General features: G+C 46.9%; 1 protein-coding gene across 4 annotated transcripts; it reads left to right on the top strand.

Moving 5' to 3' along the window:
- The first annotated feature begins 201 nt into the window (after positions 1-201).
- Positions 202-27970, top strand: Znf777 (zinc finger protein 777). 4 transcript variants are annotated; one of them, XM_078040768.1, is made up of 7 exons: positions 1003-1104; positions 1412-1466; positions 4488-5336; positions 6638-6764; positions 8856-8969; positions 22494-22745; positions 26488-27970. In XM_078040768.1, the coding sequence occupies exons 3-7, from the start codon at positions 4503-4505 to the stop codon at positions 27690-27692; spliced, it is 2532 nt and encodes an 843-aa protein (XP_077896894.1). In that variant the 5' UTR covers positions 1003-1104; positions 1412-1466; positions 4488-4502; the 3' UTR covers positions 27693-27970. The 4 variants fall into 4 exon arrangements, with proteins under 4 accessions (XP_077896895.1, XP_077896893.1, XP_077896892.1 ...); XM_078040769.1 differs by lacking the exons at positions 1003-1104; positions 1412-1466 and adding an exon at positions 202-365; XM_078040767.1 differs by lacking the exon at positions 1412-1466 and having other exon boundaries at positions 960-1104; positions 26491-27970.

The following is a 27970-nucleotide window of genomic DNA, read 5'->3' as shown; positions in this document are numbered from 1 at the left end:
TGGAGGAATTCGCTCCCCTCGTGTGGAAAACCACCCTCGGGCGCTGCACAAAAGCACCCACCCGCTCGCCACCCCGGGAACCGCAGCCCGCTGCCCTGGGACCCGGGCTGCACCGCGCTGGTCACATGAACTCGGGGCTTTCTCTGGTGTGACGGCTTCCTCAGATCCCTTTGTGCGCGCAGGTTTTGAAAGGGAACGGCCCGGGTCCTGGGTGTGAGGGGAGCGGGAGCCGGCGGGAGGAAGGCTGTCGGAGCCAATCGACCCGCCTCCAGACCCCAGCACGTCGCCGGGGCTGCGCGCTCCGAATTCCGCCCCGCCGCGCGCCGCCCGCCTCGCCCGCGGGTGCCCGGCCGGGAGGACCCCAGGTGAGAGGCCCGGGGTCCCGGGGGGAGGCCCGGCGGCTCGGCCCGGTCTCCACGACGGGCTGGCCCGGCTCAGGGCGTGTCCGTCGCCGCCAGGCTGCTCGCTCGACACTGTTCGCTCCTACCGGCTGTAGATGGAGCTGTCTGGGTTCCGGCAGCCTCCGACGAGCCTCGGAGTGTTTCTCTTTAAACGGCCTGAGAGGGACATGCCTCCCAGGATGCAGTTTGTATCAACATGGCAGCTGCTGTGCAGCTCCCCTGCTGAAGAGGCGCCGGGACGGCAGCGCAGCTCGCAGCCGGGGCCGGGGCCGGAGCCGGGGTCGCAGCGGCGGCCGCAGAGGGGCGGCGCGCGGGCCGGGGGCCGCTGCTGAGGGCCGGGGCCCAGCTCGCGGCCGGGGCGCAGCCGGCCGGGCCGCCCGCACAGCCGCGCGCCCCGCTCCGACGCCGCCGCCCGGGCTCCGCGGCCCCGCGCCCGCGCGCCCCGAGCAGGCCGGGGCCCGACGGCCGCGCGCGAGCCCCGCGGGGAAGGCAGGGCCGCGCGGCGCCGCCCGCGGAGAGGACCCGGCGGCCAGGCCTGCGCGCGGCGGCGGCGGCTCGCGGGGCCCGGGCCGGACAGCGCAGGGCCATGGCCGAGGCGGCCCCGGCGCCGGTGAGGGCGGCCCGCGCGCGCACGGACGCGCGGCCTCGGGGCTCTGGGGACGGCCTGCGTGCCCCGGGCTCGGCGGCCCGGCCTGGGGTCTCGGTAAGGGACGGGAGCGCTGCGACGTTGGCGGGGGAGGGGGCGCCCTGGAGGGCTCGCGCGCCCTGGGGCTGGGGGGGCGCTGCGGGCCAGCGCCGGGCCGGGGATCGGCCGCCGTCCGTGCGAGGCTGCGCGGCCGCCGGGCCCCGGCACACGCGGCCCCGAGGTGGGGCGCCGGCGGCGCGCTCGCTCGCTGCGGAGCCGGCGCTGCGTCCGTCGGGGTGGCCGCCCGCACGTTTTCCGCAGAGCTCGGCCTGCCGAGCCTCTCCCGGCCCGGGCGCGGCGCTGACGCGGCTCTCCCATTTCGCAGAGCGGAGACACTGAGGCACAGACACCTGGCGGCGACCTGCCCTGCCTGCCCCAAGGTCACGTAGCGACTCATCCGTGGCACGGTGCCCGCAGCCTCCGAAAGGCCTGCCTGGCCGGGCTGCGGGCCTGGACGGGGAGGGGGCGGCCTGGGTGGGCGGGCGGTGGCTGTGGCCCGTCGGGGAGGAGGGGAGGCCGGGCAGCGCCCCTGCGAGTGTCTCCGCCGCGGGGAGCTGGTGACCCTCCGGGCTCTGGCCCTGACCGCTGCCAGCCTCTGCGTCTGGAGGGCCTGGACCGAACTTTGGGTGTCCTGACGGATGGGGCCTGGGGCTGCTGTTTCTCCTCGGTGCACCCCTAAAAATCAGCCTTTAAACGCCCTCAGCCCCCGGTGTGCTCACTGAGACGCCCTGGCTGTGCTAGTGGGGTTTACTGCATGAGAATCTGTGCCTTTGAGCCTCACTTTCCTATGGAGTACAGGAAGGGGGGGAGGGCATGCTTGGCTTTCTAAACAACCCCCCCCCCAGTTCTTAAAATAATAATAATAGAAACTCTTGGGAAATAAAATGAAGATTTTTACCTGCCAGACCTCTGGGTTTAGGGCCCCTTCAGGGCCTTTTAAAGGTATATAATTCTGGGTGAGCCATCCTGGGTCATGCAAGAAAATTGCACAGCTTGCATAAGTCAGATAGTTGTTTATGTGTATCTCTACTAATGTGGCATGAATCCTGGAGGCCTCATCGCTTATGCTACACGGGGAAAAGTGGGACTGTTAAATCCTATGAAGTATGGTTCAGAAGAATTCAAACCCTAGCCCCTCCCAGCGGTTTTAAGAATTGGGCTTATTTGTTTTAGATAATTTACTGCCCCTCTGTTTGATCATTTCTTTCTGCTTGGGGTGAGATCCAGCCACAGGTTTACTGGGAGTGATGAAATTATAGCAGGCTGCTTTTGTTTGGGGGCTGGGGGGAGGGGGCATGCCCCAGTGGCCCTTGATCCCTTTCCGGTTCCCCAAATCCCAAAATGGAGAGAGATGGTCCAATAATAGAAAGCAAAGAAATAGTATTTTCCTTTGAGCTGATTAGACTGGTTGGTAGAGATGTCTTGCTCTGCTGGCTTTATTTTCTACACTGGAGCTTTTTTTCATTGTTTCACTTAAACCCCTGTATTACTCTGGGAGGCTAACCTGGCCTCCAGGGATTTTTCACTTCTTCCTACTAGCTGTAGGCAAATATCCTAATCCCCCCCCTGAAGACAGGGCCATAATGTGCCTATTGTGTTGCATTATGCTAGCCTTTACCTGTGATTGGGGCCTCTGCCTAAGGGGCCACCCAGACCTGCCTCCACCTGGGAACAGTGCCGGGTTGAGAGTGGGCTTAGTTGATGAGCCTTCAGGTTGAAGGCATCTGTGAACTCAATAAATGTTAGCCGAATTTTGCACATGTGGCTACCTGTATTTTTTGAGAACCCAGAATTTGCATTAGGTTTTCTAAGGGGCCCATGACCCTGCGTACATGGTGATGTCTTTAAGGGCATGGCCTTCCACCCCATCTTGGCCACCCTCAGGAAGCCTCCCACAGGTCTGGATTATCCTCCAGCCTCTGATCAGAGCACATACCTACTGGCTGCCTCAGTAGACAGTGAGGCCCAGAGGCAACTGACAGGCTCTGGAGCCAGGCAGCTGTGTGACTTGGGCCAAGTTACTTAGCCTCTCCTATCCTTAGTACCTTCATGTGCTAGGTGTGGATAGTGATTCTGATAGTCCCTATTTCATAGGGTTTTGTGAGAACTAAATGAGGTAATACTTTAAAATGCTTATCACAGTTCATGATACAATAAACTTTGAATGATTATAGCTATTCCTGACTAATTAGCTCTCACATCAAAGGACAAATGCACGGTACTTTCTCAAAGACCTTTTGCTGAAGGGTTCTTGAATCTTCAATTCTTAGCTTAAAAGTGTGATGTCATTTCAGCCAAGCTGCTTATACATGAATAAATGAACACACAAAAGAAAGAAAACTGTAGAGGTCTAAAGAAGTTTTGGATGTGTCTGATAGGTGACTCAAGGAACTTCATTATTTATTCCCATGATTTTGTTGTGACTCAGCAATTTACTGTTGATTCATTCAGCTGATGTTTATTGAGCACATGCTATATAATCAGACTGCACACCAGGGAAGGTCTAATTTTCAAATAGAGAAAATGGAAGATTTAATTACTTTAAAGATCACTTGTATATAAAACATAGTAATTGAGCAGATTCATTGAAGGAAGATCATGAAGAGATGGACAGAAATTGTTATAGGAGAAATTCTTTTCTTTACAATAAAGGTACCGCTTCACGGGATAAATAGAGAGCTGGTCACACACGGAAGAACATGGCTTCACCTCCCTGGTGATTAGAGTTCTCTCAGGTGGATGTGGTGAGGTGGGAATAGGGAGTGTGAGGATCCCTGAAGTCCCAAAAGGAAACATCTTTATTTTGGTTCTAGGCCGCACCACTCTGACCCAGGTCTCTAAATGGGCTGACTTCTGCGTGGCTTCCTGTCCTGTCCTTCCAGTCCCCCATTCTTCCTCACTCCCACATCCCCACTAGGAACGCAGCCCTCCAGAGAACACTTAGCCCAGGGCCCACCTGCCCAGAGACCTGGGCTCCTGTAGGAGGGCTGAATCACCTGCTGCCTGGTCTCCCTGTCCCCTTCTTCTGTGTAGCAGAAGCTAGAGAGGTCAGAAACGTGGGCCAGGATGACACAGGCAGCCGTGGGTTCAGATGGGCGATAGCCAAGTGTTCTAACTCATATCTGTACCCTTCCCTTGTCCACACTACTCACAAGATGAAATCTGTGAAGGGTACACGCTACAGGAAACGGGGTGGCATAGCTGTCTTATTTGGTGCTCCCAACAGCTTTATCATTGATGTCAAATCAGTGCTGAAGTCTCAAGAAGAGATTCACGTTTATGGGGCATTTCTTATTGCTACAAAAGCTGATGACCTCTTAATATGAACATTAGGGATTTATTTTGTCAGCTGGAGACTGTGGCCTTCAATCCTGTCTTTTCCTTTCTCTCCTTGAATACAGGTCCAGCAGCAGGACATGGAAAACCAACGCTCATCACCTCTGTCATTCTCGAGTGTCCCGCAAGAAGAAACCCTGCATCAGGCCCCAGCTGGACTCCCCAGAGAAACTCTGCTCCCATCCCGAATTCTTCCCCCCAAAGAAATTCCTTCTTTGTTGCCTACTGTTCCCCGGCAAGGCTCCCTGCCCCAAACTTCCAGTGCTCCCAAGCAAGAGACTTCTGGCCAGATGCCGCATATACCCCAGAAGGGACCGCCACTCCTGTATCCTGCTACTTCTGAACAAGAGACGCATCTCCAGGGCCACCTGGCTTCCCAGGAAGAGACCCAGTATCCTGCTGACCAGGAAATCTCCCTTCTCTCCCACTCCGCCCACCATCAGGAAGCCCCACTCCACTCCCCTGAAGTTCCTGAGAAAGACCCCCTGACTCTTTCCCCCACAGTCCCTGAGGCTGACATGGACCCCCTGCTCCAGAGCCAAGCTTCCCAAAAGGACATCCCCTTCCAGGTCTCTTCTGCAGCCCAGAAGGAACAGCCACTGCCCACAGCAGAGATCACCCGCTTGGCCGTGTGGGCTGCTGTCCAAGCTGTGGAGAGGAAACTGGAGGCCCAGGCCATGAGGCTACTGACCCTGGAGGGCAGGACGGGGACAAATGAAAAAAAGATAGCCGACTGTGAGAAGACAGCCGTGGAATTCGCAAACCATCTGGAGAGCAAGTGGGTCGTGCTGGGGACCCTGCTGCAGGAGTATGGGCTTCTGCAGAGGCGGCTGGAGAACATGGAGAACCTGCTGAAAAACAGAAATTTCTGGATCCTGCGGCTGCCGCCAGGGAGCAATGGAGAAGTTCCCAAGGTATGCTCGTCCCCCTGGGGCTTCCCAAGAAGTGGTCTGAATTGGAGTGATTTAGGAATTTAGTTTAATTGAAAGAAAAGGAAAGCAGTTGTTGAGAAAGAATAAAACATACCCAAACCTAGTTGCCAGTGTTGCTTCACCAAGAACAGGACTCACAAAAGCAAGATATTTCTGCTGTTGGTAAAAGCACTAGTACAAAACTGCCCCCAGGATCAGGATCACCATTTAGAAGCCTGTTCAGTAGAGCTGTCCTCAACAGGTGAGGACAGAAGGCAAAGCTATAGCCTAAAGAGAATGCCATGCAGAGGCTTGCAGTCAGATACAGCCACCTTCCACACCTCAGGTCCTGCATAGCTTCCACCAACTATGGTTGGAAAATACCTGACAAAAGAAAATTGTGTCTGTTCTGAACACACACAGACTTTTTTCCTTGTCATTATTCCCTAAAGAGTCTAACCATTATTTAGGTGGCGTTTATATTGTATTAGGTATTGTAAGTATTCTAGAGATGATTTAAAGTATACAAGAGGACCTGCAGAGGTTACATGCAAATACTACACTGTTATTTAAAAGGAACTTGACATCCTTGGATTTTGGTATCTTTGGGGGTTCTGGAAGTAATACCCTATAGATAGATACTGAGCACCATGAGCATTAATCAGTGGTTCACCCCCAGGGTGGCCTGAGGGAGGCTGCAGGTGAAGTTCACTTATAAATCATATTCATGCTAGTGAAACTGATTTTAGGAGGTATCCTTAAAAAACTAGAGAACGGCTAGGTTTTAATCATATTTTTCCAGAAAGTTCTGAAGGAGCTAAGTATAGACTGGTTTTCTTTCTGTTCCTCTGTGCTGCTGCCCCTTTCCACAGTCCTGTATTAGAAAACACAGATTATGTGCCTGAGCCAGCCCTTTTGTTACTTTATTGTGCAGGTGAACCCATGAGGGTCTTTCTAAATGCAGGTGGATTTAGTGGGTCCGGGTGGAGCCTGGAAGTCTGCATTTCCAGCACATTCCCTGGTGGCAATATTACTACTGGTCCTCAGATCATGCTTCAGAGCAGCAAGAGCTATCCTGTGAGAGGCAAAGGACCAAGCAACACAGTTCCCCCACTCTTTGTGGCCAGGACAGTGGTCAGACTTCCAGAGAGGTCCTGGTGAAGCCCCAGAGCTGTGGGTATGGACTTTTCCCTCTGGGTCCTGAGGAGGAGGTATTTGAGCCAGGGCCTAGGGTGAGTCAGGGGAGTTGACCACCTGTGACTGCCATCCTCATGGTCCAAGCTGACCTTGTTGTGTGGTTTCAGGTCCCTGTCACGTTTGATGACGTCGCCGTCCATTTCTCGGAGCAGGAGTGGGGAAACCTATCTGAGTGGCAGAAGGAGCTCTACAAGAATGTGATGAGGGGCAACTATGAGTCTCTGGTTTCCATGGGTAAGGACAAGGCTTTCCTCACCAGGGCCGCCTTGGCATCGGCATGCAGTCCACTCAGAAACTTAGGGTAGTGGGAAACAAGGCCAGCAGAAGTTTAGAGAGCACAGTGGATGGACACAGTGCCCTGGGCCGCCCACATCACAGGACAGCATGTGCATGGAGATCCCACTCTCAGAGAAGTCCCTGGGACAGGAGGATAGGGCAGAAAAGACATCAGGGTCTCTCACATCAATATTTTCCCTGTGGACCCTTCTTTAAAAAATTAGTTTACTCAGCAAACTATTACTAGGGAAGGAAAAAAGAAGAGGGGATGGAAACACACTGGGTGCCACCAGCAGTGTGCAGGGTACTTCCCAAGAGTCACACCCTTCAGTCCTCAGCTCTGCCCTGAGGGAGCCAGGGCATTGTTGGCATTCTGTATTCTTATTCAGGTGACTAAACACCTTAGTCCCTCAGGTCCTCATCCCCTTGTGTAAATAAGGAGGCTTAATGAGGTGGCCATAGGCTCACCCTAGGCCCCCATAAGGAGGACATAGTCTCCCCGAGATTTGTCTTAGAATCTGTGGATTCTTGTTGCTTTCATTAAGAATATTTAGTGTCAAAACCTTGGAAAAATCTACTTCTATTTGTATCCTTTTCTCTGATATGGAAAAATCTTTGGGCATATACAAAACAATTTTTAAACCTTAGATGTGCTGTTGGATAGAACTTTTATCTTTGCTAGAATCGTTAATTTTACATAGGATAACCTTCCCCCTTTTAAAAAAATGTAGTCTTTTTTTATATATATACATCTGAGTAACTCTGAAAATTCAACAATTTAGACTGATGTACTAAAGAGTAACCCCTATTAAAAAAATCAGCCCCAGGGGACCACCATGAATGAACCCTTTGGCCCCTGTTCCTGCTCACCGTTTCTGTGTGACACATGTACTGCTGCACATGCATGGTGGCCACAGATGACTTTCCACGCAGCACACCTGGGCCTCTCTGGAAAGTGTGGTATCCAGGTGAACATCGGGCTTTCGACTCTTCTGCTGTCAAAGAAGAGTGGTTGATTCCATTTTTCACTTACAGCTCTGCGTATTTGTGTGAAGTTAAGTGTTTGAATAGTGCAGATGTGGAGAAGTGGGTTGCAGAGTAAAGAGGACACACATTTGCCATTTCATGGCTACTGCCGTGGAGCCCCCAGAAGGCTGGACCAGCATGTGTTTCTGCAGTAGTGTGTGAAAATGCCATTTCTTCATACCCTGGCCTGAGCAAATGTTTTTCAGTTTTAAATATGAGAGATGGAAAGTGATGCCTCATTATTTTAATATGTATTGCTTTGATGATGAGTGAACTTATGTATCTTTTTATATATTTTATTTGGCCTCTTGCATTTCTTCTATATGTGAATTTCCTATCATCTCTTTGTTTTTTAATTTTTACTAATCGTAGAGGTTCTTTATTTATAGCTATGAATATTAACCCTTTACCATATATGACAGATTTGTGTAGGTGTATGTGTAATATATATAATGAGTCTGTTTCCTCATCTACAGAACAGGACTGGAATTAAGGTTTAACCCTAGAGCCTGGCATGGGGGTTGGCATGTCACAGCAGCACAGTAAACAGAGCTGTGGTCAGTGCGCTGGGAGTGTCATGCTTTTCTTCATTTTTATAACTTTGTTTCCAAAGAACTTTAAATTTTTTTCTTGGGTGTAGGGGATTGAATACAGGTCCTCATGCATGCTGAGCATGTGTTTTACTACTGAGCTACATTCCCAATTCCAAAACTTTTTTTAGATGTGGGAAAATCTATCAGTATTTTGCTTTATAACTTTTGGATTTTACCAGGATTAATCTTTTGCTCTAAAAAATTTCAAATATTGTGTTTTTGTCATGAAGCCCTGAGCAGGCATTTGCACCTATAACCAACAAGACACATACAGTATATGCTGAGGAAGGTGGTTGGACATTTGGCCGTTTCTTTTCCAGCACTGCTGGTCCCTGCAGAGGGGCCATTCCAGGGTACATTCCCATGATAACATTAATAGCATGTTATGTCACCTCATCCCACAGTATATTTTCATTCCTTCCTTCTTCAGACTATGCAATTTCCAAGCCAGATCTAATGTCACAGATGGAGCGCGGGGAGAGGCCAGCCATGCAAGAGCAGGAGGACTCTGAGGAAGGCGAGACTCCCACAGACCCCAGCGCTGGTGAGTGGTGAGCATGTAGCCCACAGCCCTGTGCCCTAGGCCTCAGTACCCAGCACAGAAGTCACAGTCCACGGTGGATCTGAAAGGCATGGTAGCAAGCTGTACGGGAAAAGGGCCTGCAGGCCCAGGCACCTGCCTGGGGTCCCCACGATCACCTGAGGCATAGATAACTGATAAACTTAGAACACTGGGGTTCATCTCCTCAGGAAAACCTCACTCTTTGCTTGAAATAAAGCCAGGGTACTGACACATGAATGCCTTCCTGCCTGCAAGAAACAAGGCATTCATGTATCGGGGACTAGTGCTTTTAAACTTTCCAAGAAGGCCACCTCCTGAGTCCTGTAGCCAGTCTCGGAAAGGATAAGGACCAGGCGGGGACCTTACCAGAAGCATCCTGCAGTGTAGGACTCCAGCAAAGTTTTCTAGATGAGGCCATTAGATGGGGTCAGCAGACAGGCTATGTGGCCCAGAAGTACCCTGGTGTAGGGCTGCCTGCATTTGAATCCAGTTCCTTCCTATCAGTGTCAGATTTTTGGAGTCTGTTTCCTCATCTACAGAACAGGACTGGAATTAAGGTTTAACACTAGAGCCTGGCATGGGGGTTGGCATGTCACAGCAGCACAGTAAATAGAGCTGTGGTCAGTGCGCTGGGAGTGTCATGCCTTTCACAGAAACTGGAGCAGTGGCACACGTTCACTGCTGGTGCTTTCATGGTACAGAGTTAGTTTCTGGAAACTTTGCTCTGCAGTTGCCTTTGGACTTGCATCTCATGCCTCCATCTTCAGTAGAAACATGCCCTTGTCCTTGGTGGGTGCATGTGGCAAGCAAGAATAGCCTAACATCACTAGGGATCATTTCTGTTGCAAAGGGAGGAGATCCAACTGGAGAATTCAGCTTGGGGCCAACCTCCCAGGCATTTTATAAATTAATGTCTTTGATTCGTGGGCCTATAAACTGGCTCTGAAGAGGGGTTCTAGGAACATGAGTAACATCAGCGCTGTGAACTAGGTAGGAAGATAACGAACAGGAGAGATGGACTCTCTGAAAATAGAAGTAATGGCCTGTCTCAAAGAAATCCACTTTCAGAACTTTTTAAGAATTTTCCTGAAAATTTAAATGGAAAGGAGAGGCTGTTCCTGAATTCATTCTGGCAGACAAAAGAGATGAATGCATTTAAAAGTAGATGAGGGCTGGGGATATGCTTGCCTCATCCACACAAGGCCCTGGGTGCACTCCGCAGCGCCACACAGACACACAAAAGTGGATGAGTTTGCGGGTTGGGGCTGAAAGGAGGCACACTGCAGAGTAATCTTTTAGTTGCAGAAAATCAGTGCATACTTTAAAGGTTTGATTGGTCACATCCAAAACAAGGGTCATGTGTGTCAGGAGTGGTGGCACACACCTGTAATCCCAGCTCCTCATGAGACTGAGGCAGGAGGATTGCAGGTTCAAAGCCAGCCTCAGCAACTTATACCCTCGGCAACTTAGTGAGACCCTGCTTCAAAATTAAAAAAAATAAAATGGTCTGGGGATATGGCTCAGTGATTAAGCGCCCTAGGTTCAATCCCGGGTACTCAAAAAAAACAAGGGTCATGTTGAAATAAAAGAGATTTGAGGTAGAAGAAATGGGAAAGAATACATGGAAAGTAGAGAGTGAGAATTCAGGAGGTTTGATTTGTGTCAAATCCTGAAATACAGTGAGGTCCCAACTGCCTTTGTGGCCCAGGTTCCACTGTGCTAGCATTTTCTTAGAAGGGCTGGGACGAAGGAGATCTGTCCCCTTTCTGTCTACTTTCCCATCTTCATCACTGACAGGCCTCCTACAGAACAGGGCAGAGTCAAAAAGCAACTAACCCCAGCCCACTCTGCACTGGCCCTTGCGTGTCCAGGGCCTGAGAGCTGCTGGGAGCGGAGGCCTCACAGAGGTGTCCTTATGTGGCTGAGCTGCACCATATTTTTCCACTCGCCGTCTCCAGCCCTGTGGAGCCTGCAGTGGGAGGGAGGACAGGTGTGGGAACTGCCACCCCACGGATCAGCCTTGAACCCACACCTGTGCTCAGCCGAGCCCCAGCGGAGCCTCACCCCCCATGGCTGGGTGGGAAGCTGCAGGCCTCACAGCCCCTTCACACTGTGGCAGCCGTCCTGTCGTGCATCTTCTCCCTAGAAGAAGGCAGCAGGGTCAGCCTTGAGCCAAACCCAGAGGTCTGACATCAAGCAGGGGAATGTCTGGAAAATGGAAAGCTTTCAGAGTTCCACATCATCAAACATGACAGTGTCATGAACTGGCTAAGGAAACTCATTCAGTAATCTATCACTGAATGGTTTGGATCCCTGAGGGCAAAGAGATCCAAAGAGGGTACAGAGCAGAGCAGAGGACCAGCCCTGCTCTCAAAATACTTAAAACAGGGGCTCCTGTTCACGGCCCTGCACAGGTGGTCGGGCCTGGAGAAGGCGTGCCGTCTTCACCAGCAGATCAGCCAGAGAAAACCAGGCCAGAGGCATGGCGGAAACGCGCATTTTCACCCATCGCCACTCAGCGTACTGCCTTTCAGTCTTTTTAGAAAGCAGTGTGAGGGCTGGGGATTTAGCTCAGTTGGTAGACGAATGCACAAGGCCCTGGGTTCAATCCCCAGCACCACAAAAAAAAAGAAAGCAATGTGATATTCTCTAGCCTGTAGTAGACTCAGAAGGACCCGGCAACCAGTGGAAATGGGTAGTAGGAGAAGGGAGGTGGATGGACGACTCCCAGCACCTGGCTGAGGCACAGGGGAGGCATGATGCTCCATGTGAGGAAACAATGAGAATTTAATTTTGAACACATCTGAAGAAAATCCCGTGAGACACCAAGGAGGAAGCTGCTTAGAGAGTCTGAAATTCAGAGACAGAAATCTGAGCCAGAGGTGCTTGGCACTGGGACATTTGGACACTAGGGCTTTGGTAGCGTAGGCAGGAGTAGCATGGTCTATAGAGAAGAGACGAGAGTGCAGTGATTCCTACAGACACCTGACTCTTGGAGCAAATTGGGGGTCTGGAATAGATTGGTCAGGGCGGAGCCCAGGTATTCGTTTTTTAAAATACTTCCAAGGTGATTCTCCTGTGCACCCAGGCCTGAAAATCATTGTTGTAGGATTTGGGGAAAGAAGGAGTAACCAGAGGAATCAAAGGGTATATAGTTCAGTGGTGGAGAGCTTGCCTAGCATGCACTGGCTCTGGGTTGGATTCCCAGCACCACAAAAAGTAAAGGTGCATATGATTTCAAAGAAAGCAGCATGAGTGGCTAGAAACATAGCAAGAAAATTAGGGCAGTGCCTCATTGGATGTTTCAAGAGAAATGTTTCTGGAAGGAGGAAGTGTGGTCAACAATGTTGAATTCTACTCTTAAGCTTAGTAATATGAAGACTAAAAAGTGTCATTGGATTTACACATTAAAAACCATCAGTTGGGGCTGGGGTTGTGGCTCATTGGTAATTCGCTTGCCTAGCATTCGTGACGCACTGGGTTCGATTCTCAGCTCCACATACAAATAAATAAAATAAAGGTCCATCAATAACTAAAAAATATTAAAAAAAAAAAAACCATCAGTGACCTTTGACTTTTGGGGACTGGCCTATTTCACATAGTCTCCACTTCTATCCATTTACCAGCAAATACCATAAAGTCATTATTTATGGCTGTGTAATACTCCATTGTCTATATAAACCACATTTTCTTTATCCATTCATCTGTTGAAGGGCACCTAGATTGGTTCCATAGTTTAGCTATTGTGAATTGTGCTGCTATAAACATTGAAGAGGCTGTGTCACTATAGTATGCTGACTTTAAGTCCTTCGGATACACACCAAGGAATGGGATAGCTATGTCAAATGGTGGTTCCATTCTTAGTTTTGTCTTGTTGTCATCAAACATTTATTTATTTATTTATTTATTTGTTTATTTTAGTTATTTATATGTGCCTCATGCATGCTAGGCAAGCACTCTACCACTGAGCTACAACCCTAGCCCCCATTCCTAGTTTTCTGAAGAATCTTTGTACTGCTTTCCAGAGTGGCTGCACTAATTTGTAGTCCCACCAACAGTTATGAATACCCTCTTCCCCACATCCCCACCAGCATTCACTGTTACTTCTGTTCCTGATAATTGCTATTCTGACTGGAGTGAAAGCTAATCCAAAATAAACAGGGCAGGGAGTAGAAATAAAAGTAAGATCAGAGGAGTAGACAAAGGGGAATGAAGGGAAGGGAGGAAGGATGTGAAAGGGAAAGTCGGCGGGACGAGTCTGACCTAACTTTCCCGTGTACATATATGAATGTACCACAGTGAATCTCACCATCGTGTACATCCACAAGACTCTGATTAAAAAAAAAAAATCAAGTGAATAGTAAAAGAGTAAAGGGAATAGAACATGGAGTGGGTGGGATGAGGGGAGGGGAAGGGGAAGCACTGGGGACTGAAGTAGAACAAATTATATCCTATGCGTTTAAAATTATGTTGTAGTATATTCTATCATTGTATATAACTAAAAAGAACCAAAAAAAACTATCAGTGACCTTAGCAGGAGAAACGTTGGTGGCCTGGCAGGTGGAGGACTGAACAGAGCAGGTGAGAGGTGAACAGGAGGTAGCAGGTAGAGGCAGCAAGAAGTTTGGCTGTGAGTAGGCAGTGGACACCAGGGCAGGAGCAGGGGGTGGGGGTGGGTTTTGTTTGCTGAAGCTGGGGGTGCTGAAGGCTATCTGACTTCATAATATCAAGTCAGTAAATTCCCAAAAAGCACTTGACTTAAAAATTTCATCTGGAAATGGGAGGAATGCTGGTGGAACGATCTAGTCTACAGGGAAGTGTAAATATAAAACGAAGCTGGTGATGTAAACAAAAGATAGAGAAAAAGTGGATGAAAACATACTGTGATTTGTAAAATTTTTCAGACGAGAGCAGATATTATTTCTTATTCAGTAAAAAGATTTTTTTTTAAAAAAATATATAATGAAAGACTTTTGAGTTGAAGAAGGCAGATTGAATATGTGGACTCCTCCCTACTCCCCGAGTCCTTATGCAGTCAAAGAGAAGGGACTTCAGAAAGGGACAGGGAGAAAACAGCAAGCCTGAAAACAGACAGACGATGATGACAGATTTAGAAAGCTGAATCTGAAGTTGGTATTTGGGAAAACCGAGAAGAACCCAAAGGTGCACCCCTTTCCTCTGCTCAAGACTCAGGAGTTACAGAAAATCAAGAGTGGTGTGTTTTCTCTCATATGGGAAAACTAGAGAGGAAAAAGGGAAGGGAATGTGGGGGAATCTCATGAAAATTAAAGGGAGATCAGTACAGCAGAGAAAAGGAACTGGAGAGGGAGGTGGGAGAGTGATACTGAGCAAATTATATTGTTATATTGTGTGCACGTACAAATCCAGAACAACAGATCTCATCACTATGTACGATTATAATGCACCAATAAAAATATGTGGAAAAAAGAATAATATACATAAGCAAATGGAAAATTCATTCCAGAAATACAGGAATGATTCACTGTTTTCATCATTATGATTTTTGTTAAAGTAATTCACCATATTGTTTGTTCAGAGGAATAAAAACATATTATCATGTCAGTAAATTCCCAAAAAGCACTTGACTTAAAAATTTCATCTGGAAATGGGAGTAAAGGTGACGCTGAAACCAGAGGGTTGGCCAGGTGTCCTTTAGAGAAGCCATTAAACACCCTCCTGTCTCCCAGCCCCTAAAGCTGGCATCTGCCTCTCCCCAGCCCTGGCAGGTGACTGAGGCTTATTCTCTGGGAAGGGTGAGAAAGAGAAGGTCTGGATGGGGGCACCAGGTACAGTGGATCGTGGGTACCCTACTGAACACAGGAACAAGCAAGACTTGACATGGCTCTCCAACCCGCTTCCCTTACCTGGTTCCCAAGATGATGCTGACCTCCCCGAGTAAGCCTGGGGGCAGTATGTTGGAATTGTCTTATTTGGAGACTTTTGGGACCAGTGCAAGAAGTTTCTCACTGAGATGGCCACCAAAGCTTCCTACCTGGAAACAAGGAGTTAGAAAGCCCCACCCAAATACACCAACATTCCAGTTCTCTCTTGAGTGTCTCACTTTTAATTCTACATGGACAACCACGAACCTCAATGCAGTTGGGAAAAGCCTCTAATATAGAGAGGCAAATAAAGAAATAGATAAAATCAGGAGCAGGTTCAAAGACACAAGCCCCAGAATGCTTCAGGCTTGACAGCTTCACTAGCTAGAAGACAGTAGAATAAAATTTTCCTCTAAATTTTTTTCAGGGAAAATATTTTTTGCAACTTAGAAATTGATATTTAACCAAACTACTTTAATTAAATACAAGAGTGAAATCGAGACATCCCGAGATGGTCAAGGTCTCCATGCACCCTTTCTCAAGCTGGGGCCATACTCTGCTAAAAGGAGGATGTAAACAAAAAGTAGTACTGGGTTGAGAGAGAGAGAAAAGACTGGGGGCAGGGTGAGGGCTGTGAAGGGATATCCTAGGCACATCAGAAGATTCCAGAAGTAGATGAAATCGAAGCACACCCATTATGTGTGAATGCTTTGGAGGAAAGCTTCACAGCAGGGCTGAGAATTTGGTGCTGAGTTCATATTAATTAATAGTAACTTAAGCAGAATAAATCACTCTAGGAGCCAAGAGCAGTGGTGCATGCCTGTAATCCCAGAGGCCCTGGAGGCCGAAGCAGGAGGATCTTTAGTTCAAAGTCAGCCTCAGGAATTGAGCGAGCCCCTAAGCAACTCAGCAAGATCCCTCTCTCTAAAATACAAAAAGGGCTGGGGATGTGGTTAAGTGCTCCTGGCTTCAATCCCTGATACCAAAAAATAAATTTAAAAAAATCACTCTAGGAGAAGAAAAAAGGTTTGAAGGTGTAGAAAAGTCCTCATAGTGTACCTCGTGGGTCTGTTGTAAATGACACTCATATACTCCAGTACTGTGATCACCAAAGGCCAGTCCCCCTAAGGTTATAACGAATCTGCATTTGCAGGTCAGGGATTTGGAGGAGGTGGTCCTGATCTCCACCTCCTGAGAGTCCATAGGTAACTGTTTAAAACTGAAAATTCAAGGGATGGCAGTACAGCTGTGTTCCTAGAGTTAGGAAGAGAAACAACAAAAGAATCAGCAGGAAGACCTGAAAGTGATGGGCTTGGAAACCAGAAATGGGGAGTTGAGGGTTATAGAAACATTTTTTGAAAATCAGGTTTGAAGAACCACCCAACCCTCCAGCCTAGCACATGTGTAACTTAGAAAGAAAATAAAGGTTGAAAAATCATTTACCAGATTTTTAAAAGCCTCATAGAAAGTATAGCCATGAGGAAATTAGAAAACCAGTGCCAATCATTATTTCTTTACTTTGAGCAAGAAGAGATGGTTCATATGTCAACACTCTTTTTGTTGTTTTATTTGTTTATTAAATAATTTTTTTAGTTGTAGATGGACACAATATCTTTATTTATTTTTATGTGACACTGAGGATCAGACCCAGTGCCTCACGTGTGCAAGGCAAGCACTCTATCACTGAGCCACAACCCCAGTCCCCAACACTGGTTTTAATAATAAAAAACATAGAGTGGGTGAGTGAGTGCACATCCCCCATGATTCTCTCAGGAGTCAAGAGCTCATTCACTCCAATTTCATGTGCATACACTTACACACACCCTCAATTATACAAATAATACATAAGTATACCCTCCTATAAAACAAATTCAAATACTATAGAAGTACATTGTTTGGCAACTTGCTTTTGTCAATAAAATATCTGGCATCTGTACATATCAGAATACATGAATCTATCTTATTCTTTTTAATAGCGGATTACAGTATTGTGTATTGATTTCATATTTTATTTAAATAGTCTCCCACTGTTGTACGTTTAGGGTGTTCACAGTTATTAGTGCATCAGTAAAGATTCTTAAAATAGATCTCTGTGCCTTCATCTGAAACTTTTTTAGAAGCAAATTTTCTGGGTCAGAGGATATACCCATTTAAACTAATAGATCTTGGCAAGTGGCCTTCAAAACAGTTGCGCCAGTTTATATGCCTTCATCTAACATGCGAGTACTTGCTTCCTCACACCTGTGCCAATAATAAGTACTTTTAGCTTTTTATTACTTGCAAAGTGACAGAAAGAAACAACATTTTGATGTTCTTTCTTAGACTTTCAGAAGGGTAATACTGAGCTTATTATATCTTTATTTATTACTCGTATGTCTGATTCTGTGAATTTCTTTTATCCACTGTTCTTTTGAGTTATTCGTCTTCTTATTATTGATTCATAAATGCTTTTTTTTTTTTTTTTTGGTACTAGGATTGAACCCAGCGGCACTTAACCACTGAGCCATATCCCCAGCCCTTTTTTGTATTCTATTTAGACCCTAGGTTTTGCTGAGTTACTTAGGGCTGGGCTGGCTTTGAACTTGCAATCCTCCTGCCTCAGCCTCTGAGCCACTGGGATTACAGGTGATTCATAAAAATTATTTATTTATCTTTTTGGCAATGCTGGGGATCAAACTCAGGGCCTCCTACATGCTAGACAAGCCTCGTACCACCAAACTACACCCAGCCCAAAAGTTTTTTAAATTCCAAGGATATTAGCTCATGTGTATCATATGTATCCAAATATTTTCCTTGGTATTGGGTTTATTTTTGACCATAGTATTATATGTAGAGTATAGCAATTTTAAGTTTTTATTTGTTCTTTTCAGATATACATGATGATAGAACATGTTTTGACATATTTATACAGATATTGAGTATATTTTATTTCTAATTGGGATCCTAGTCTTGTGGTTGTACATGATGTCAAATTCACACATTTTAAGTTTCTGTGTATTCAGACTTATCATTTTCTTTATGGTATTTGGGTTTCCCGTCAAGTGCAAATTTATTTACCTAGGCCATTTTATTTGGTAAATGCTACCTACCATCACAGGCCTTGGCTCCATGAGCTTCTTGAAAACCCATGAAGGCATTAAAAACTTGAAACTGTTTTTTTCTCCTTGTCTAGGAAACAAAAAGAAAATTGCTAAATGTAAATAATCAAATGTTTATTTTAACTAAGTGTCTCCAGAATATAGTATTATATCTGTTCCATCAATTATTAAGTTCAGGCTTCAAAAACATTTAATATATTTGAAAACAATTTGTAGGCTAGATTTTCCCATTTCTCAAGAGTTCTTAGGTGCACATGTAATTACAGAGATCAAGAGCCAATCACAGATTAAGTGAATTTCTCATAGCCAGTGTCAAAGCAAACATCTTTCAGAACAATTTACAGCAAAAACTTAATAGTTGATGTGACTTAGATGCATTTGAGGTGTTTGGTACCAATGGCCATACTGCTTCTAGAAGAATTATCTGAGGCCCTAGAGGTTGAGGAATGACCTGCTTCTCTTTTCAGAGCTGTAAAAGTGATGTCCCAGGCTTTTTAAGTTGTAAATGCTTATAAATGCAGTTTGTTTGTACATATGCTTACCAAAGTTGTTTTGGGGGGGGAGCACTGGCTCCCTACTGTCTATATAACAAGCAACTGGGGCATGAAAAGATGTTTTGAGGGAGCATGCGGTGCCCTAAGGGGAGGGAGAAGGGCTTGGGTTCCAAGGCCAGCCAGGTTTCACTGACAGCTTAGTTAGGTGTGGGGTGGAACAGGGGACATGGACTGGGTCTCTGGGTCAGGGCAGGTGCAGAGACACTAGTCTTCACGCCAAGCACTCATGGTCTCGAGGGCATAGGAACTTCTCCAAGAGGAGCACAACATGGGTGGCCTTGAGGCTCCCTTTGCAGGTCCTTGACCCCCGTTCTCATTCATAAACTGATTGGCCAACATATATACATGTGGCTCCTGAAATGTGTCCTCATCTCCCACGTCTTCCACTGTGTGAAAACACAGAGGACCCCTCCTGGCCATCCCTCTCACTATGGAGCACTCCTCTTCATATAGACCCTTTGGGTCACCAAACAGAGGGAATCCAGGATGTACATGACAAGAAGGGCATCTCTTGGGCCTGAAAGGCAAATTCTATTCCAAGTTAGATTGTTTGAAATAGTTCCCTTTCAATAAAATTGAAAGAGAAACTAATCAATTTGTCAGCTAATAGGCTATTAAGAACAATTTTTTAAAAAATATTTTTAGTTATAGATGAGCACAATGCCTTTATTTATTTATTTATTCATTCATTCATTAATTCATTCATTCTTATGTGGTGCTGATGTGAGGATCAAACCCAGTGCCTCACATGTGCTAGGCAAGCACTCTACCACTGAGCCACAATCCCATTCCCACAATTTTTTATAATATATTAACCATCTGATTTTTGTGGCATATAATTCAGGATAAATTCAAAGAATTGAGTGACAGTTTCATAACAGCTTCTTCTAACCCATCTACATATTGATGAAATGAGGTTTCCCAATGCTTGCATTTGTGATAATGAAAATTATAATAGAAGTGATTCTGAACTCTGTCTCTTAATACAATAAGAATATGTATTCATTCTCAGATATGTGAACTAGTTGGAAAAAAATAATCCCTATTCATCCTCAAAAGATACATTTCCAAAAGTTTTTTCTTTTCTATCTTGGATAATTGGTTATCATTCTGTAGTAATAATCACAAAGGATAACCTCATCCAGGAAAATAATGAATACCTATAGCCCTATGGTTATTAGAAATGAAAGCAAAATTAAACTTTCAATTTACAAACACATTTTTGTGGCAGATGAAGCGATCAGTAAAAGCCTTCTAAGCATAAAAATATGCTCTATTAGGATAAAATGTTGTGGGCAAAGTGGGAATGGAAATAGAAGTTCAAGGTGAAAAGGAATGATGTAAAAATTCCAACTGTCAAAGAAGTACTTGTTCACATATTTTTTTAAGTGAATAATGGTGGGTTTAAAAATTGCTAGGGTTCTTAGATTCCACTGGTGACATTAAGGTATGAGGGAAGGGTTTACTTCAAAATATCAATATTTAGAATATTCCAGAAATTACATCTTTTGCAGTTGCTGACGCATTTTATATATTTATTCAGAATGGTGCAAAGGGGCACACAGTTTTGAAAAATTATTTTAGGGAGTAGGCAACCAAAATATTTCAAGAGTTTGTGAAACAAGAAAGTCATGTTTGTAGAGGGAGCATAATGATCTAGTACAGGGACAAAGTTTGAAGATAGGAGAAAGGAACATACTTTTGGAGCAAATTTCCAGAAGGAAAACATGGGCAAGGTTAAGGAACAGAGGATTTGGGTTAAAGGAAGAAGGGGGAGATGGGACCCTACTTTTCCTGAGATTGGTGAGAAAAGGGGGCATTTTATGTAGCTGTAACAAAATATCTGAAGCTTGGCACTTTATATAGAAAATAAGCTTATGGAGGTCAAAGAGCATGGCGTCTGCACCTTTTGACTCTGGTGATGACCTTCTGGTTATATCATAGCATGGCAGACGGCCCCATAGTGGGAATACATGAGAGAGGGAGAGAGGGAGATATCACATGATGAGACGAGCTCAGAGAGGCCAACCTTGCTCTTTTGTAATAGCTAGCTTTCTCTAACCCACTGTGAGAGATCAGCATGACTACCCTCACAAGGCAGTGCCCCAATCTAATCATCTCTTCAAGGCCCCATGACCTCAATACCATTACACTGGGACCCTACTTACTACACAGACCCTTAAAGCATCCAAACCATAGCAAGGGAAAGGTGGTGACTTTCAGCTTGAACAGGAGGAGGAGGAGGTGTAAATGTGGATGACTTTTGTGTTTTGTTTACTAGAGAACAGGATACAGAAAATGTTGTAGGGTAAGAGTGGGACATTTCCCCTGCCCAAGGGAAGGTAGCCAGGGTCCGCACTGAAGGCTATCAAAACTACACCATGGGAACATTAGAGCTGCTGTATATTCCACCTACTTCCCAATGGGTTGTCATGACTGATCAGGGAGGTATTAAGGGTTGCTGAGCATCAGAAATGACCCAGCATTAGGTCACAGGGCATCCCTTTTCAGCCTAGTGGGTTGGTCTGATTACTCTGTGACCTGTTCCACACTGGACTGGAAAAGAGAAGACAGGACCGGAGGAGGCTTCTTGTGGGCAGGGCTATCTGCCTCCTTCACTTGACTTTGCTCCCCACTCACCCCCCACAGCACTATCACCTTCTAAGGTATAATTTACTTACTGTGTTTACTGGCTTATGTGAGATGTAGTTCTGTTCACTGACATATCCTGGGTCAGGAGAACACTGCAGGTCCTCAGCAGGTGCTAGGAAATGCCAATGAACATGTAATGAAAGAATGAATATATTTATGCATTACACTTTTATCATTTCCTCAACTAAAAAATGTGTTTTCTCAACATTAAAGGGGCTTATGCTAGATCAAAAGTCTATCCATATGAAAAAAAAATAAAATAAACTTGAACACATACCTCCTACCATATATACAATAAAAATAAATTTCAAGAGTATTGAAGACTTTAAAAAGTTAATAATAAGGGCTGGGGTGTGGGCTCAGTGGTAGAGTGCCTGCATAGCACGTGCGAGATCCTGGGTTTGATTCTCAGCACCACATGAAAATAAATAAATAAAATAAAGGTATTGTGGTCCAACTACAACTAAAAAATAAAAATATTTACAAAATGTTAATAAGAAGACAAAAAAAAAAACACTTGGGATATAATCTAGGAAACCAGATGCACCATCTAGCAGCAGAGGAGACTTGAACTAAGAAAATCCAGGAAAGAGAGGGATACATATGAAAACTTTTTAAAAGTTGTAATGCAAAAAAATACCTAAAACTGGCAAATGACAAATTTGAGGGGAAAAATATTTGAAATACAGAGGAGAGAAAGTGAGTTGTCTTTAATGCAAGACCCAGAATTCTTACAAGTTGTTAGAAAATACAACCTAATTGGCACCAAGTCAAAAGATATGCACCCCTGGTATGCACAAGAGCCTGTGTCAGTTGATGGCTTGACTTGCAGCGCTGCAGCTGAGGTAACCCACAGACCTATGGGGAGGGCTAAAAGACATAGTTTAAGGCACAGTGTATGATAAGGACGCTGTTTAGCTTAAAAACAAACAAAATCCAACTGCTCCTATTGTACTCCTAAATGTGCTTGAAAGTTTGGGCTGGAAGAGCCCCAGGAGGTCTGGAAGGGTGAGAGTAGAAGGGAGAAGGCCCTACCCCTTTGTATTCACCTGGACAATGAGCCAGCCACAGGGAAACTGTGTGGCCCCTGGCTTCCCAACCTGGGAAAGGGAATGAGTTCTCTCTAAAAGCTTGTGGGGCTGATAGAGGATAAACTTTGCAAATGTCCTAACTTGACTCCAGTTTGTATTGGTGTTCAAGTCTACAAGTGCCCAGAAAATTCTGTCCACTCACCACCAACTCTATTATATTTCTTCAGGATCTCTAAAATAAGAACTGTTGGAATGTAAATTCTCAGGCTGTGGAAACCTGGGCAGGTGCATGACCGTGTTCTGGATTCTCTCCCCCTCCTCCTCTCAGCACATGATGGCATCGTGATTAAGATCGAGGTACAGACCAACGACGAGGGCTCAGAAAGCTTGGAGACACCAGAGCCCCTAATGGGACAAGTGGAAGAACATGGCTTTCAGGACTCGGAGCTGGGCGACCCCTGTGGAGAGCAGCCAGACCTGGACATGCAGGAACAGGAGAACGCCCTGGAGGAGTCCACGGAGGGCTCAGGCGAGTTCAGCCAGCTCAAGCAGATGCTGGTGCAGCAGAGGAACTGCACAGGTAAGCTCCAGGCAGGTGAGGCAAGCCTGCAGGGGTCTTCCAGAAAGACATCTGTACACTGAGGGGTTGGGGAGACTTCCTGATCAGCACTGGGCTAGGAAAGAAGTTGTTATATCCAAAGACTGGTTCAGACAAGAACTCAAAGATCTTGGCGATTATCTATCCAGCCCCCTCCTAGAGGCAGGGAGGTCACATCCATTGTCTAAGGCCACAGCCAGAAAGAACTTCCTCCTCCCAAGGTGTTCTTGATTCTCCTGTCACATTAACATTATTATTATTTTTTTAATATTTATTTTTTAGTTTTTGACAGACATAACATCTTTGTATGTGGTGCTGAGGATCAAACCCGGGCCGCACGCATGCCAGGCGAGCGCGCTACCGCTTGAGCCACATCCCCAGCCCCACATTAACATTAGAAGCCTCAACCAACTTGGAAATTTCAACCCTGGAGAGCATGTTTTTAAAATGACTGCTCTATACTGTCTTTCCCTGGTAGAATCTAGCCATCATTTTTTGTTCATTATAAAAAAAAAAAACTCAAGTTTAATCATTCTGCACCTGTAGCTCTTTGGGAGTACAAGAATATAAGCAGGGCTGGGATGTACCTCAGTGGCACAGCATTTGTCTCACATTCACAAAGCCCTGGGTTTGATCCCCAGTTCCAAAAAAGACAAAAAAATAAAGAACCCCATGAAAAATAAGATTTTTTAAAAAATAACCCTTAAGAATATAAGGCAGGGCTGGGGATGTGGCTCAAGCAGTAGCGTGCTCGCCTCGCATGCGTGAGGCCCGGGTTTGATCCTCAGCACCACATACAAACAAAGATGTTGTATCCGCCGAAAGCTTAAAAAAAATAAATTAAAAAATTCTCTCTCTCTCTCTTTAAAAAAAAAAAAAGAATATAAGGCAGTGGGGCTCACAGCACCTGATCCAGGACTTGTTTTTGTGACAGATTTTTCTGAGGCCCCACCACCCTTGCATTCCGGGATTTGGTGTACACCATCAGCATGGTGTATTTTTTAAACATGCTGTTGGACTTAACAAATATTTTATTCCAGGGTTTTATAACTATATTCATAAATGCAATGAACCTAAGCTTTTCTGAATGAGCCTCATCTAGTTTTAGAAACAGTGTTATTCTAGATTTATCAGATGGACTGGGCAGGTTTTGCTCTTATTCCATATTCTGGGTGAAAAAAATAATAATGAGGTAAGAATTAAGTTCCTTGAAAATTTGGTAGAACCCAGCTGGTTTTAGTCTAATTATTAGATTATTTTCCCATTTTTTTTTCCCATTTTATCTATAGTTCTTCTACAGCTTGCCATTTTTGCACTTAATCAGAGGTCATGGGCATCCTACACGGTCAAGCAACGGATCTAACTCCTTATTTTTAAAATAATCATATGGTATTCTAGAAGTATTTTTTTAATTATTATTATTATTATTATTATTATTATTATTATTATTATTATTATTATTTTAGTTGCAGATGGACTCATACCTTTATTTTATTTATTTATTTTTATGTGGTGCTGAGTGCCTCACATGTGTTAGGTGAGCACTGTGCCACAGGGCCACAACCTCAGCCCCAGAAGTCTTTTTAACATACTACACTCGCTTTCATAAAAGAAGAGCAAAGCTGGGCGCAGTGGCACACGCCTATAATCCCAGTGGCTCGGGAGGCTGAGGCAGGAGTATTACAAGTTCAAAGCCAGCCTCACCAATAAGGCCCTAAGCAACTTGGCAAGACTTTGTCTCAAAATAAAAAAGGGCTGGGGATGTGGCTAGTGGTTGAGTGTCCCTGGGTTCAATCCCTCGTACCAAAAAATAAATAAAAGCCGGAAGACATAGGCAAATTCTGAGAATTCCAGATTGCTATCTGAGCATTCCCCATTAATTCCATTCATTCTAATAGAACCTAGAAAATACTAAGCAGTTGGTAGAAATTTGAGTCTTGAATTTCAGGGCCAAATATTTCATTTTTATCATTTCATTAAGGAAAAAGTGACATTGGTGCTCAAGGAGAGTTTACATCCCTAAGGCTCAGCCTTTTAGATCTGACTATATTTTCAGGATAAACACCAGGGTGACCAGCTGCCCCCTCCTTCCTGATCTTTTAGGGATTGTGCTCCAAGGATGTTCTGAGTCACTTCCTGCTGGGAATCCTGACACTGCCGAGGCAGCCCTGACTCAGCCCACTGGCCCATTTTAACACGAGTTTACAGGCCCTAGAGGAGCAGTGGAGCATCACTAGCAACTGAACAAGACCTAGGCCAGCTCACAGATATCACTAGACTCAGCTTCCCAGTCAGTGAGGGAGTAGACCAGACAGTCCCTCGGCTACAAGCTCCAAAAAGGTGTATGACTTTTTATTTTACTAGGAAACATCACTTGGTATCTCATAGGCTTAGATGCTCCACCTGTGAAACAGGGATAATTCTTGACTTTATCTGTACCAAGATACTGTGCATCTGAAGAGAAAGCAGAGGTGTGGAAGTGCTTTCAAAGAGTTCTTTGTGAGAATTCTGCAAGCTCAGACTGGTACTTTATCCCGTCTAATAGATGGACTCAGAGAAATGAGTGACTTTGGGGCAGAGGATGTAGCTCAGTGGTGAAGGGCTTTCCCCGCATGCATGGGACCCTCGGTTCAAACCCCAGCACCACAAAAAAACAAAACAGAAGTGACTTTCTCATATCACACAAATTCAGTGACTTAAAATAACAGAGGTTATAGAAGGAGAAGGCCACTGCTTTCCCCTTGAACTTACATTCTCATGCACTACTGTAGAACTTGGCCTTGTTTAGGCCTAAAAGGGCCAGACTAGCAGGGGGAGCTGGGAGGAGGGGAGGCCATCCACCAGTCAGAGCCACATGTGGGCACTGCACACACCCTCCTGACCCCAGAGTTCAAGACTGGTAGTCTGAGGGAGCAGTGAGTACACACTCACAATATGCTAGAGAAGGCAGAGTGCCAGAGTCCCAGGGAAGTGCTCAGGGAGAATCAGGACCACACTGAGAATCTCCAGGTGGGCTGAGGAAGGAAGGAAGCCAGTCTAGCTGAGTTCAGGTGAAGGAGTCCTTAGAAATAAGATGGAAAACTCTGAATCAAGACTTTTTGATACAGTTGGCAAAAACCTAAATGAAAGAGGGACATTTGTGGGGCGGGGGGGTGCCCTCATCTAGCATATGTGAGGCACTGGGTTTGATTCTCAGCACCACACTCAAATAAAGGTCCATTGACAACTGAATTTAAAAAAAAAAAAAAGAGGAATGTTTGTGGACTCACATAATTGGCAGGTTCACAAGTATGACAAGTTCAGGTACAGCTGGATCTGGGTGCCACTTACACTAGACCTTGGAGCTGGTATCCTTTTCTGCTGGATGCTGCTGCACCAAAAGCTTCCAATCTTGCCCAACAGAGAGCCACCTCCCCTGTCTCCTCTGCATAAAATGCCAAAAGAGAACTCTAAGTGGCCCAGCTTAAACCTAAGCTAGTTCCTGACCAAACACCATAGGCAGCCTTGGTTACATGGCCAGTCCCGTGGGGGTTGGAGTCATTATCCTCAGGGAGTGAGATTTTCCCAAAAGAAAGAAATTGGTCCTACAAGGTAATCTGCGGTATCTCCTGATGAGGAAAGTGATGCTCTACCTCCACCCAGGTCAGTGGCCCTAGGCGACAACGTGACTTTCTCATGTCACACAAACTTAGGGTCTAATGTCTCTCTTTCTCTGTCCTTGGAGCAGAGGGGATCGTGATAAAGACAGAGGAACAGGAGGAGGAGGAGGAAGAGGAGGACGACGATGAACTGCCGCAGCACTTGCAGTCCCTTGGGCAGCTGTCCGGGAGGTATGAGGCCAGTATGTATCAGACCCCGCTGCCCGGGGAGATGTCCCCCGAAGGCGAGGAGAGCCCCCCACCCCTGCAGCTGGGAAACCCCGCGGTGAAGAGGCTGGCGCCCCCCACGCATGCGCACTCGCACTCCCACTCGCACTCGCATTCGCACTCCCACTCCCACGGCGAGCGGCACCTGAACGAGAACCGCGGGGCCTCCAGCCAGCAGCAGCGGAACCGGCGCGGCGAGCGGCCCTTCACCTGCATGGAGTGCGGCAAGAGCTTTCGGCTGAAGATCAACCTCATCATCCACCAGCGCAACCACATCAAGGAGGGGCCCTACGAGTGCGCCGAGTGCGAGATCAGCTTCCGGCACAAGCAGCAGCTCACGCTGCACCAGCGCATCCACCGCGTGCGCGGCGGCTACGCCTCGCCGGAGCGCGGGCCCGCCTTCAACCCCAAGCACGCGCTCAAGCCGCGCCCCAAGTCGCCCAGCTCAGGCAGCGGTGGCGGCCCCAAGCCCTACAAGTGCCCCGAGTGCGACAGCAGCTTCAGCCACAAATCGAGCCTGACTAAGCACCAGATCACGCATACTGGCGAGCGGCCCTACACGTGCCCTGAGTGCAAGAAGAGCTTCCGCCTGCACATCAGCCTGGTCATCCACCAGCGCGTGCACGCCGGCAAGCACGAGGTCTCCTTCATCTGCAGCCTGTGCGGCAAGAGCTTCAGTCGCCCCTCGCACCTGCTGCGCCACCAGCGGACTCACACGGGCGAGCGGCCCTTCAAGTGCCCTGAGTGCGAGAAGAGCTTCAGCGAGAAGTCCAAGCTCACCAACCACTGCCGCGTGCACTCGCGCGAGCGGCCGCACGCCTGCCCCGAGTGCGGCAAGAGCTTCATCCGCAAGCACCACCTGCTGGAGCACCGGCGCATCCACACGGGCGAGCGGCCCTACCACTGTGCCGAGTGCGGCAAGCGCTTCACGCAGAAGCACCACCTGCTGGAGCACCAGCGCGCGCACACGGGCGAGCGGCCCTACCCCTGCACGCACTGCGCCAAGTGCTTCCGCTACAAGCAGTCGCTCAAGTACCACCTGCGGACCCACACGGGCGAGTGAGCGTGCGCCCCGCCGCCGCCCCTGCCAGGTGCGCGGGCCCAGCCCCCTGGGACACCTGCCTGGGCCGCGCCAGGCCCGAGCCCATCGGGCGGGGGCGGGGCGCCCCGAGCCCTCTGCTGTGAGCCCCCCTTCCCCTTTCGTCCCTCCTCCCAAGGACTCTGGGTAGTGAGACCTGGTCGCTTGCTGCCTGTTCCCCCTGGGCCTCTGTGGGGAGAGTGTGGGCCTGGGGAACCCCTTCGGGCTGTTAATTTCCTTGACAATAAAATGGATGAAATCAA

This window comes from Ictidomys tridecemlineatus, chromosome 2 (genome assembly GCF_052094955.1).
Source record: "Ictidomys tridecemlineatus isolate mIctTri1 chromosome 2, mIctTri1.hap1, whole genome shotgun sequence".
NCBI lineage: Eukaryota > Metazoa > Chordata > Mammalia > Rodentia > Sciuridae > Ictidomys > Ictidomys tridecemlineatus.
Note: the sequence above shows the minus strand (reverse complement) of the source record. Positions and strands in the feature narration are given on the sequence as shown.

Coding starts and splice junctions, on each gene's coding strand:
- Znf777 (XM_078040766.1), top strand. CDS start 988: ATGGCCGAGGCGGCCCCGGCGCCGGTGAGGGCGGCCCGCGCGCGCACG. Junction 5,337..6,637: donor GCAATGGAGAAGTTCCCAAG/GTATGCTCGTCC, acceptor GTGTGGTTTCAG/GTCCCTGTCACGTTTGATGA. Junction 6,765..8,855: donor TGAGTCTCTGGTTTCCATGG/GTAAGGACAAGG, acceptor TTCCTTCTTCAG/ACTATGCAATTTCCAAGCCA.